This window comes from Emys orbicularis, chromosome 2 (assembly GCF_028017835.1).
Source record: "Emys orbicularis isolate rEmyOrb1 chromosome 2, rEmyOrb1.hap1, whole genome shotgun sequence".
NCBI classification, from domain to species: domain Eukaryota; kingdom Metazoa; phylum Chordata; order Testudines; family Emydidae; genus Emys; species Emys orbicularis.
Window position 1 is genome coordinate 85,955,798 of NC_088684.1, and position 12,749 is coordinate 85,968,546.

The 12,749-nt window shown below is 42.8% G+C and overlaps 1 protein-coding gene across 1 annotated transcript; it reads left to right on the top strand.

Moving 5' to 3' along the window:
• The first annotated feature begins 3,456 nt into the window (after positions 1-3,456).
• LOC135874262 (myosin regulatory light chain 12B-like) lies at positions 3,457-12,077 on the top strand. Its single transcript, XM_065399049.1, has 4 exons — positions 3,457-3,673; positions 7,159-7,357; positions 7,532-7,693; positions 11,551-12,077. The coding sequence occupies exons 2-4, from the start codon at positions 7,174-7,176 to the stop codon at positions 11,721-11,723; spliced, it is 519 nt and encodes a 172-aa protein (XP_065255121.1). The 5' UTR covers positions 3,457-3,673; positions 7,159-7,173; the 3' UTR covers positions 11,724-12,077.
• Positions 12,078-12,749: the final 672 nt, after the last annotated feature.

Genomic DNA, 12,749 nt, shown 5'->3' on the forward strand with positions numbered 1-12,749 from the left:
ATAGTTATGACACCCTTTATAAAAAAAAAAAAACCCTCATGATTTTAAGCCAGTCTCCTGATTTGGCAGGGAAGGCTGACTCTTGACATAACAGCCTTCCTGCATGTAAAAGGTTGCTATAAAGAGGAGTGTGATAAATTGTTCTTCTTAAGCACTGAGAACAAGACAAGAATGTATGGGCTTAAATTGCAGCAAGGGAGATTTACGTTAGACATTAGGAAAAACTTCCTAACTGGAACAAATTACCTAGAGGCAAGTTGTGGAATCTCTGTCACTGGAGGTTTTTAAGAACAGGTTAGACAAACACCTCTCAGGGGTAAGCTTAATATTTAGTCCTGCCCCAGTGCAGGGGATGGACTAGATTCAGAAGTGGTGTGCCAAGTCTTCATTTATTCACTGTAATTTAAGGTTTCGCGTGCCAGTAATATATTTTAACATTTTTAGAAGGTCTCTTTCTGTAAGTCTATAATATATAACTAAATGATTGTTGTATGTAAAGTAAATAAGGTTTTTAAAATGTTTAAGAAGCTTCATTTAAAATTAAATTAAAATGCAGATCTTATCAGTTTAGTGTGATCTTTGCCCTTGCTTTTCCTTGCTGAGTTTTCCAATGTCTGGCAAGTATTTGGATACTTTAAGCTGCACACAGGCTTCTGAGTGATCAGTTGTTAACCGGCTCCGAGAAGGACAGAGGACATGTGTGAAAATACCTGTTCACACAGGTATGTGGATCCAAATGCTGAAAGCATTGCAAATGCAATTTTCTTCAAACAGTTAAATTTCACGGGCAGGGACATCCAGCAGGTCAGAACAGAGGCCCCATGATCTCTCTCGGTAGCTTCAAGTGCATTCCGCAAATCTCCAAATTTTGATGCCCACAATTCTGAGATTTTTAACTGAATGAGTTGCATTTTGAAATCTTCAACACCCATCCACTGAAATACAGACAAATCCAAGTCACTTTAGTTGAACTTTTCAGGTTTAATTAGAAAAGAAAGCATTGGGCCAAATCGCTGGAAATCTTGAAATCTGTCAGAAAATTCTGATTCCAGTTCTTGCATGTACATTCCAATCTCATCGACACTAACAGTGCAACGTGTTGATAGCTCTTTTATGTGTTGGAGGTAGCAGAAAGTCGAAGTTCGAATATCCTGAGAAAAAACTGCTAGTTTTACAACAAATGCCTTCCAGGCTTCATAAAGATCCAGAACCATTTGCCCTGCACCCTGGAGACAGAGGTTGAGTTTGTTTAGGTGAGTGGTGATGTCAGTTAGAAACATGAGCTTACACAGTCATTTGGCATCATCCAGTTCGGGGTAGTTTTGTCCTTTTTCCGACAAAAAGCCCTTGATTGCATCAAAACAGTTTACAAAGCGCACCAAAACCTTGCCACAACTTAGCCACCGAATGTTGCTGTGAAGTGGAATGTTGTTATAAGCACTGTCCATCTCTTCTAGCAGTGCTTGAAACTGTCTGTGAGTCAAAGCAGATCGAACAACAAGGAAATTCACAATTCGCACCACTGTATTCATCACATTATTAAGCTCTGAATTAGAAATTTTAGCACACAGGTTTTCTTGATGGATGAAACAGTGAAATTTGACTGTTGGGTGCCAATCTGATCTCAAGTAATTTTACAAATCCCTTCTGTTTTCCGACCATGGCAGGAGCACCATCTGTTGTCACACAAAATAATTTTCTGATGCCAACTCCTCGTTCTTCAAAATGGTTTACAAAACTTTCCACTATATCTTCCCCCTTTGTTGTGCCATGCAGGGGTTTTAGGCAACAAAGTTCCTCTTGGATTTCATCGGAAGCACAATATCTTGCAACAACTGCCAAACGTGGAATGTTGTTTATATCCATGCTCTCATCAGTTGCACTGCTGTGTCTTTTAATGCAGTCGGCTACTTTTTGTTAATGTTTTCTGCAATTTCACTTACGTGTCTCTCAACTGTTCTGGCAGAGACAGGCAGTTCTTTTATTCTAGATAAAGATTTTAGATATTTGGCAAGTCATTGAACAAAACCTCTGAACTGCTGAGAAAAACTTCTTTTATATATTCCCCATCTGTAAACAGCTTTCTGTTTTTTGCAATGCACTGTGCAATCTTGTAACTTCCTTCTGTGGCTTGATTTTTACTTACACTTTAGCGTTTAAAAACACTGCTTTCCTTCTCATATCCTGCTACTGCCTTTTTGATCCTGTCTTGATTGCTTCGTCAAGAAAGGTTTTCTCATGCTTCATTTGAAAATGTCCTCGAACACTTGATATGCGACAAACAACACTTTCACAACAGAAAGCACAAACAGCACGGTCCTTCTTTTGAATAAATCCAAATGTGTCTGTCCAAGAAGGCTGAAATGAATGGACATCTAATTTTCACAAAATGTGAGCTACTAAGAAAGCAAACATACCCCTCAACTTACAGTGGGGAAAAAAATCGCGACAGATGGCACACACAATGTCAAACGCAGTGCACTGTACCATGTGATGTGATAGTGATGTAAGCAGCAAATCAGGACTTAAAAATATCCCAGTGCAGTGGCGCTGGAACAATTTTTAAGGTGGGGGTGCTGAGCTGCGCCCCCTCTTGCCCCTGTCTGCACCCCTCACTGCCCCAGGCTGGAGCCAGAGGGCCACAGCTACGGGCGGCTGCAGAGCCCCGGGCCCAGGCCAGGAGCAAAGCCCCGGGCTGGCGGCTGGGACCCCAGGCCGGCAGCAGAGCCCACCAGACTGGTGTCTGGGACCCCAGGCCGGCAGTGGAACTCCAGGCCAGCAGCGGAGCCCGCCAGACTGGGGCAGTGACCTGGGGCTGTCAGCGGGCTGAGTGGGGCCGGTGGAGGGGACCCCAGGCCAGCAGCGGAGCCCCCAGGACTGGTGGCCGGGACCTGGGGCTGTCAGCGGGCTGAGGGGGCCGGCGTACGGAACCCGGGCTGGCAGACGGTACCCCAGGCTGGCAGTGGAGCCCCCAGGACTGGTGGCCAGGACCCGGGCCATGAGAGTGCCACTGAAAATCAGCTCGCGTGCCGCCTTTGGCACACATGCCATAGGTTGCCTACCCCTGGACTAGATGATTTATAGAGTCCCCTTCTAGGGCTACATTTCTATGATCCTGAGTTTTAAACAGGCGAGGTTGGCAAGAACACCCGCTCCCCAACTGCAGGGGGCGCCAGAGCAAGCGGGGAACCCTCGATCGCCCCCGTGAGGCCGCTACCGTACCCGTTAGGAGAGGGCAGCATAGCCCCGCCCTCTTCCTGCGCTAACTATACGGGTTGTGCGCACGCGCGCTATAGGGTGGGGTTACCTGTGTACGAGTCCTCGCTAGCCCCGCCCCGTGGGACGCAGTGAGCGCACCGGACTGCACCATCACATCAGCGAGGGAGGGGGGGTTACGGTCCGAACCATCTCTGCTGGGAGGGGGTCGTGAGCAGCAGAGTTACTGCGGAGCAGCCGCGCTCCCCTCCCCACAGTGTGCGGCGCGGTTGCGCCCCGGGCCCGACTGACGCCCTCTCCGCGTTGATGGTTTATCCCCTGTGTCCCCCGCCCCTCCCCCGCTGGCCGGGCGGTGGTTCGCTCCGGGACCGCGCTCTCCGGAAGTGTTGGGGCAGCTAGAAGCACCGCTGGTTTCTGCCAGTTCCGATTGGACCCGAGTCGCTACTGCAGCCGCCAGGTGAGGCCGCGTCGCGCGGGCCGGGGAGCCGAGCCCGGTGACAGCGCAGGGCCCGGGCGGGGCGAGGGTCCCCTTCCCCAAGGCTCTGGCGGGCCCCGCCCGGGAGCGGAGGGCAGCTCAGGCCGGTCTCCGCGCCGCACGCCCGAGCAGGCACCAGGGTCCCTCCTCCCGGGGACCAGGCCCTGGCACGCGCTGCTGCGCCGACTGACGCTGGGACCCGCGGGGCGGGGGTTACCCGGGGCCCTGCGCAAACATCCCAGGCGGACCCGTTCTGACCGCCCACGCCCTTGGGGCCCGGACGAGCCGGAGGTGGGGCCGATTCCATCCCGGCCAGTTGCCCCTTCAGCCGTGACACCGCCGGGTGGGGGCGGAAGGAAACTGCTTGCATCCCCGTTCGTGTCTGTGTGCGGAGAGACGGGCAGCGCCCGGGGACTGGGAGCTCCGGTCTGTGCGTGCGGGGAAAGGGACTGGCAGGAAACGGCTGCAGAAAGCCATGACAGGGAGCCACCCCCACCCAGTTGGGGGTGATGCTGAGCTTTGCAATCGCTCGCACTGCACCTCGGTTATGTAGCATTTTTTTAGTCCGGAAGGATCCGAAAACGCTGTATAAACTGTATCTACATACCCAGGAATTTGCTACATTCATCCGTGCAGTGCAGCTGTAGGGGAATGTGGTCTGACAAGAGTGAGAGAGCAGTGATGGAAGGGAAATAATGGAATAAAAGAGAGCAGAAAATAGGAGAGGTAAGACAAGGAAAGGAAAAACAAGTATCCCATTCAAAGTAGTGGGTCTAGTCATTGAACTGAAGCATTGATTCCAGAAAAAGATAATTCAAGCATTAGGAATTTGTACCACAGGGTGAGATTACTCAAAGGTAAGGGACAGAATATGGGGGCATTTACATGACTCTTATGTTCTTTCCAATTAGTGGGACATTGGCATACTTTGACCTGCTTCTGAAATGGAATTGTCCTTTTTATTATAGGGTTGAGGGTGCCACTTTATTGATGTAAATACAGCGACCAAATTGAGTGTTGTTTTTTTAGGCTCTGACGGTTTTTAAACTTGAGTAATGTATTTATATAGCACCATAAATTACTATTTGCTGTGGAATTGTGGAGTTCAGCTGCTGAGTATTTTAAGAGGCAGACTAATGATCAGTGCTCTGTTTGCTACACCTAGTCTCAGATAGTGAGTAAAATGCAGACCGCAGACCCACTCCTCTTTCAGACTGCGTAAACACATGGACCTAGCTATCTTGAGAGCCACTGGGCTTTATAGAGACATGTGACAATCCAAGCCAACCTTACATGACGGGAAGAAGAAACGGGTGCACTCTCAGATATTTACTATTTTTAACTGCTTCCCCTTGTGCCTTTTTGTGCTATCTTTCATGTTAGGAATAGCCCCTAATTAGACAGTAGGAAATTGTCAAACTATGAGGAAAGCTCCTCAGTTTGCCACACAAGTGGGAAAACTTGTAAACTTTAAATCCATGATGTAGCAACTTCCTTGCTAACCTTGGCTTTCATTTTTTCCATTTACAGTTTGTCTTAGAATGTAGTGAGGTGTTGCAGTTATATCAAAGAACCAGGTTGCAGGTATAGCTGTAGTCTTGAGAAATTAGGGCAAAACACTTCTCATGCCCAATGTTCTACTACTGCCTAAAAAGGGCTAGATCCTACAATGAATCCATCTGGGCACATCTCCGAGTCAACTCTGTTGTGAAGACATACTTCGAGTATTGTTTTGAACATTTGGTTTTGGGAGATTAATAAAAGTGCTCTAAAGAGGACTTTTCTCCTAGTTCATAGATGAGTGAGCAGTTAATATATTATTTAAATGTTCACTTTTAATGAAGGGCACATCAGTTCTTGTGTATTGTAATGATCACAAGTTTTAAAAGAATAAATTTTAAACAATAGCTGATATCAGTCATGCTATTCAAAGCTACATTAGCAAGAATATAACTTGTGGAGCCTTGCCAGCTGGAGGTCTGGTAAAATAATAGGGGAGAGGAAAAGGAGGCTACTCCTATCCAAGTCAAACACTTAACAGGTGCTTCTATGTATAAAACTTAGGTCCTTTAAAGTTTTCATGTGGATGAGTTTTCTCTCCACTAACTATCTACATTTCCAGTGCAGATATAATCTTCCTTTCCACACAAGCAGTCCTCCTGTGGACTTGGTAAAGTCTTTAGGAGCAGAGCCTGGGGGCTAGTCTACACTGGCAAGCCACGGCAGTGCTTTAATGTGGCTTGTGAAGTCACGGCAGAGCTCTCCCAGTGCTCTAAAAAAACCATCTCCATGAGAGGCGTAGATACCAGTGCTGGGAGTACAGCTCACACTGGTGCTTTACAGAGCTGAAACTTGCTGTGCTCAGGATGGTGTTTTTTTACACCCCTGAGCGAGAAAGTTGCAGCGCTGTAAAGTACCAATGTAGACAAGCCCTCACTTTGATTGGCCTCAAGGTCTATAGGAGCAGAGCTTCCTTTCTGCAGATCCATGTAGCACCCCAATTAAACTTTGGAACACATCTTAAGGCCATGCATGGAAGAGAAAATTCTAAACAAAAACAGTTACCCTTAAGCTTGAAAGTGTTTCAGTGGAATTCAGTTTACACTTACCCCTCCCTCCCAAAAATGCGCTTTTCAATAATAATGCAGCTTCAAAAAAACTTCCAAATGTTAGATCTGGAACCTATCAGTTAATGGATCCAGCCAATTCCTTTTTTATCCTTAATCTCACCCCACCTTTATTTACCATGCTTATCCAACTTTAACTTTGCCCTTAAAGTTTGTAGAGTTTACAGGCTCTACTTACTCTAAAACAGGGTTTTTTTAACATCAAACCAATTATTTCAATTTGTAAAAATATTCTTCTATTCCACCAACCTTCCATCATATTAGAAGCCATCAAGCTCCATTATAACTGATGCACCTTGGAAATATATTCCTTCAATACTGGCATTGTACATTTAATAAACTTTGATAGGATACATTCTACAGCATATTTTTATTTCAGAACAAAACAAGAGAACAGAGTTAAGGTTGGGTTTGTGTTGTAAACATATTGAGGTGATCGTGACTTGTGAGACTTGTGAATGACTATATGGCATTGGGGAACCGCTTAAACGTCTTAGCACATCATTTCTAGACTGTACAACTTAAACAAAAAAAACCCCAAAATGTTGTTGACTCTCATAAAGCAAGCATGATATTTTTTCATTTTCAAACTGAAGTCTTTTAATGACTTTTTTTTGGTTCGAAGTCTGGCTGTCGTTTGTTTTCTTGTATTTTTCTCTTCTTTCTCTCCCCTCATTCCTGAGGAAGAAAAGGGGTTCTGGTGATGAGTTGGGGAGAAGGGGAATGGTAAACATTTATTTCATCTGCTAGCTGTAAACTTTAACTGTAAATTGTCATTACAGCTGTTATGTAAGTTCTAAGTTTGTATTTTAGTCAATGTATTTACTTTTCCCCACCCAGAATCCAATAATCAACATGTCTAGCAAAAGGGCAAAGACAAAGACCGCCAAGAAGCGCCCTCAGCGCGCAACCTCCAATGTGTTTGCAATGTTTGATCAGTCACAGATTCAAGAATTCAAAGAGGCCTTCAACATGATTGATCAGAACAGAGATGGTTTCATTGACAAAGAAGACCTGCATGATATGCTCGCTTCCCTTGGTAATGTTCTCCAGTTACAAAATTGTTACTTTCTTGTTAACAATTGTCTCAAATAAGTCCAGTAGTATGAATTTGTTAAAACTTCAATATGTGAGAACTGTGTTGTGAAAGATGACTAACTTCTAAATGCATACAGTGCTCTTTAATTCTAAGAAGTGACTTATTTATTTGTAGGAAAGGATCCCACTGATGCATACCTAGATGCCATGATGAATGAGGCTCCAGGCCCCATTAATTTCACTATGTTCCTTACAATGTTTGGTGAAAAGTTAAATGGCACAGATCCAGAAGATGTAATCAGAAATGCTTTTGCTTGTTTTGATGAAGAGGCAACAGGTAAGTAGATGAAACACCTCTCTTGGGATTTCTGGTTTTTCCACTGTTGTTCAAGCCTAACAGTATAATCTAAATTTGATACATAGGTGAGGATCTGTTTTGCTAACAGGCTCATCTTGATAAAATGTGGTATGACACAGGGACAGTTGTCCTAACTTTCATGTCCTATCAAATGATAAGAAACTGATATATCAAACTTGGAGTGCAGATGAAGATTGTCCTCTTGTCTGTTTCTGTATGAGCATTTGCATACCAGTATTTGTCTCCTACGATGGGACTTCAAGGAAGAACATGTAACTAGGCAATATGCAAACTCCCCAAAATGGAGTATGAGATGTAACTGCCTGAGGAGGAGGAATTCACCAAAGTAGAAGGCTGGGTGGGCAGACATCAATTTCTGTGGCTTTTAAAATGTAACTGAGATGGGAGGCCTTTAGTTTGAAGGTAATTGACTTGACCCACTCTCCAGACCCATACATCCACGCAGTATCCAAGGCTCTTGTTCGGGACCCCCTGTTGCATCTTAACTACTGTAATCTCCTCTTCTATAGTCTTGATGCCAACCACATTGTCCCCTCCTTAAGTCCACACACAATGCCACTTTTCCCTGTTTGTCACTCTGACTACATCACCCTGACTGTGAATTCCCTGGTGTCCTGGAAAAAGGTCATTTCCGTTGTCACAGAATCACAAATCCATGGGGCCCAGGTTGAGAGAAATGAGGTGGTCACACCTCTCAGCTACTGTTTCAAGATTTCTGCTGACTCAGGCAGATGCCATTGCATTGGTCTGCAGTCTTTTCATGTTTCAAAGTTATCTTTGAAACTGCAAGTCTAGAAACTTTTTTTTTTTTAATGAAAGTTGAGATTCTGGAGCACAATCCAGCAGAAAGGGGTGAATTCCACAGCACTCACTATACTCATCAGCATGTTGTGAAATTACATCAGTTTCATACCACAGATGTCATTACACATTACCTTATCTCACAATTGTCTCCTGTAGCACTTTTAATCTCATCTGTGGATATTCAGTCTGAGCCTTTCAAAGTGTATTGTCCAATTTCAAACAGCTATTTTGAACCTATATTTTTAGCACCTTTTGCCTTTTCAGGGGATATCCCCTTCCTGCTGGAGCTTAGGTAAACAGCCCTTCTTTGGTAAGGTCTTTTCAGATGTTAAGTGACTTCCTCCCTCCCTAAGGAAATGTCTCAATCCTCTTCTAAAAGAGGAAGTCTGTTAGTAGATGAATTATTTTCTCTCCACAGGTAGTCTTTCTTATTCACTATGCCTACAGTTTAGTCTGTATGTCAAAAAAGAGAGCCTATCAATAAGAACATATAGAAAATTTTTACTCAGAAGTATTGTTAATGTCATGCTTTCTAGCTTATTTATTTATTTATTATCAATTGGCTTGAAAGGTGCCTCTGGTTCAGCCCCCTCCCACCTACTGACAAGGTTGACTTGTCTGGTTGTCATCATCTGTAAAGCGTCCCTGATAAATCAGTTTTAGTCTCGTCTTGAATTGATTCCACAATCTCCTTTAGCATCTTGCTCCATTGCCTAATTGTATACTTTATTTTTCTTAACATTTAACACATCTTTCCTGCTGATAGTTGTGCCTATTTTGTCTTCATTGACTAATAAATATAAATGTTCTTTATAATATCCGTTCATACATTTTTGACCACTATGTGGTTGCCTTTGACTTTTACTTGTTTTTTTTCCTGAGATCTGTACTTTGAACAATGTGTTGTTAAGAAACTTATAGTTATCTTGAGCCATTTTCAGTATTTATCAGTTGTCTCCATCTGCATTCATATGTATATGTTCTGGGTCGACTAACTACTGTTACCCCAGTTCTACATCAGTGTAACTCCGTGTGGTGAATAATGCCAAGAAAGTATACAAAGGAATGGAGTTTTTAGTGGTGTGAAACTAGAGTAATACAGTTGTGACCCAGGCTGACTTGATATAGCGCACATTCTTCCCCATTTGTTTTTCTCTCTCCCTCTGCAAAACATGTCATATCCTTCTATACTGTAGTTGTATATACTACTCCTCCATATCTGTCCGAATAGCACCGGGAACCAATCTAATTGTACTAGTAAAGTTTGTTCCTCTATTCTTAATTCCCTCAATATCTGCTTTGTCTCTGACGGTGCGCCCTAAGATCAATTCTAAATTAGTTGTTTTGATTCTTTTATTCCATCTGCCTTAGTGAGGCTGCTTTATGGTATTCTGTCAGTATCCTTTGCAAACTTTTCCTAGTTTGATAGCACTGTTCAGGGCTTTAATCTAGTACAGAACTATTCAGATGGAAGAATTCAGGTCCATGTAGATGAACTCCAGCACCAAAAAGTCCTGCACTCTTATGACAAATAATCCCTACGCCATCTCTTGTCACTCATTTACATCTAAATATTCTACCAGTTCTGGGATGCTAATCTGTGTTGTCATCTCCTTCAGTTATTGATCCAGGTCTGTGAAGTGCTATGATCCCATCCTATGGAGCATCTGGCCCTGTTAATAAAGATGTGGATAATTGAAAGCTTCTCTCCTACTGTTTTTTAATGTAGAATATTGGTTTAAACTCTTTAACATTGCGACACCATACAAAGACTTGTCCATCACTCACTGGTTGCTTTTGGTCCACTCTGTTTGTCTGGCTTTCTGTCCTCCGGTCTTCTCTGATCTCTGCTCACTGAGGTTATCTAGTCCCTTTCTAAAGCATCAGTCTCTGCAGAACCTATTTCTTCACATGCTGGTTGTTTACTCCTTAATCATTGTGATGTCCATTTGTGGAGTACAGCTGTCTTGCATAGTCTAATAGTCCTTCTTGTAGCAGTCTGTCAGCTAGTTTGTTTATGACTGGGTTGTCTCTAGCTAGAGCTCAATAACTTATCCTTGCATTTGAGGCAATGTAGGTCTCTTATCTCGACATCAGGATGTGGCCCATCCTCTGCACTCTGCTGCTTCTGCCATTTTCCCCCCACACTCCACTTTTTTGTACTTTCTAAACTTCTCTGGGATTATTTGGCAACCAATGGCTCTAGTAATAGCCATTGACGTTAGGTTAACCTAACTTGATTTTCAGTATCCAAGTCATCTTAGTCATTTTATCCCTGTGTTAATAATTTCCTTGTGTTCTGCTAATCTCTATATATCATAAAATAAGTAGCTTCAGTTATCCCACCTTTGCTGGCCTATTTCCCTTCCTCCAACTCCTCATAGCAAGCTTTCCTGCCTCCTGATTTAACTTGCTCAGGCTGTCTGCAGGTCTCCTCTGTTATAAACCCTCCTCCTGGACATGTGCCAGATACTTTCAGTATCCAAATGAAACCCCCTCTAGCAACAGAACTTGACAGCAATGAAAAAGCCAAACTGCTGCTATTTAGTCATTAGAGGAAACTACTAGGTGTATTTGTGCATCCACTGTAAGGTAAAGTTAAGAAGAATACAATCCCTTAAAAAAAAAATGCAAATTGCACAATAGAGCAGCAGTGACCTTATTTATTCCTGCCTCAGTTAGCAACGTCTTTATGTTCCTCCATTTTAAAATCTGTTTCAAGTGCCTGTACTTCCATGTACTATATCCTCTTTTCATGAATCCTTGTAAATTGTATCAAAGCAACTGCCTCTCTGGAATTTGAGAAGATTAGTTTATGGAAGTTTTAATCATGTCATGAAGAGCCATTCTGGTCTCTTGGTGCAAGTACGCTCATTTATTGTATGCTGTAATAGGCAGATACATATCTATTGCTGTTGGCGTGACTGTTTATCCTATTGTTGACATATCTTTGCATTTGAAGAAATACAAAATATTCTCTATTCTGATTCCTTGTATATATTGCATTCTAGGGGTCATTCAAGAAGATTACCTGAGAGAGTTGCTGACAACAATGGGAGACAGGTTTACAGATGAAGAAGTAGATGAGCTATACAGAGAGGCACCAATTGACAAAAAGGGCAATTTCAATTACATTGAATTCACACGCATCCTTAAACACGGAGCAAAAGACAAAGATGATTGAACAAAACTGCAGACACCTGCAGATAACTTCTTGTTTTCACTCATGTTTATTTCTCAGGGTTGTTTTTTTTTGTTTTTGTTTTTGTTTTGTTTGCTGGTAGAACCTGTTGCATGCAGTTTAGCTTCACAGCTTTTGCCTTTCCATGAATTTATGGATTTCAGGCCATTATGGCACACTTGCACCTCTGTAATCAGACTGGAAATGGGGGATTTTATTGTAGTGAAAAAGATTTGGGGATAAAGATCAGTGAATGTGAAGGCCAAGAGAAAAAGACCTATTTCTGGATTTTTACATTTTTATAATAAATATCATTTTGAAATAAAGATTGTTATATAAATAAAATACCTCATTAAACCTTTTCTTGTAAAGAGGCTTTTCTAACGATAGGTGGAAGCATTTTCCCAAGTTGACAGTTATATCCACTTTTGACATTTTAGTTCAGAATTAAAATGCTAAGCAGTGGGTTTACAACTTGTACGACAGTAACCTACAAGTCTTCATTTAGACATTACCATTCTTGCACTTAAGTTGGGCAGTGGTATTACATTTTATGTAACATGGTGAGAAACCTCCTTTATTTAAAACTCTGGTACAGAGCAAAGGAATGGTTCTAGTCTTGGAAGTCAGATTTGCTTGGTGTTATGAAAAAATCCTGGAGTTGTGCCCAGTGTTAACTGTACAGCATTTAATATTCTGGTAACTTAGTTTTTTGTGGAATATGCTAGGCTTTTCCAAAGGGAAAATATTATGTAAATGGAAGATTTTGGCTAGACATGACCAGAACACCTGTTTCATGCGCCTTACAATGTCTGCAGGAGTGAGCCTTCTGACAAATCTGACCTGTGGTGGTACTAGGTTTCTTTTTAATTGATGAAAAATGTTTTCTCCTTTTCCTCTCTTCTTGCCATCCTCTCTCAAAATTAACTATTTTGGCTTTGGGGCTGGACAGAAAGTGTGAACTTAACTAATGTTTCTCTCTCTCTCTGTTTTTACAATGTTATTTCTGCCTCTTTGGGGCAACTGGGA

Bases quoted from the DNA above. Each gene is read 5' to 3' on its own strand.
- LOC135874262 (XM_065399049.1), top strand. From the start codon at position 7,174: ATGTCTAGCAAAAGGGCAAAGACAAAGACCGCCAAGAAGCGCCCTCAG. The intron at 7,358-7,531 runs GTAATGTTCTCC...ATTTATTTGTAG, and splicing joins TGATATGCTCGCTTCCCTTG to GAAAGGATCCCACTGATGCA. The intron at 7,694-11,550 runs GTAAGTAGATGA...ATTGCATTCTAG, and splicing joins TTTTGATGAAGAGGCAACAG to GGGTCATTCAAGAAGATTAC.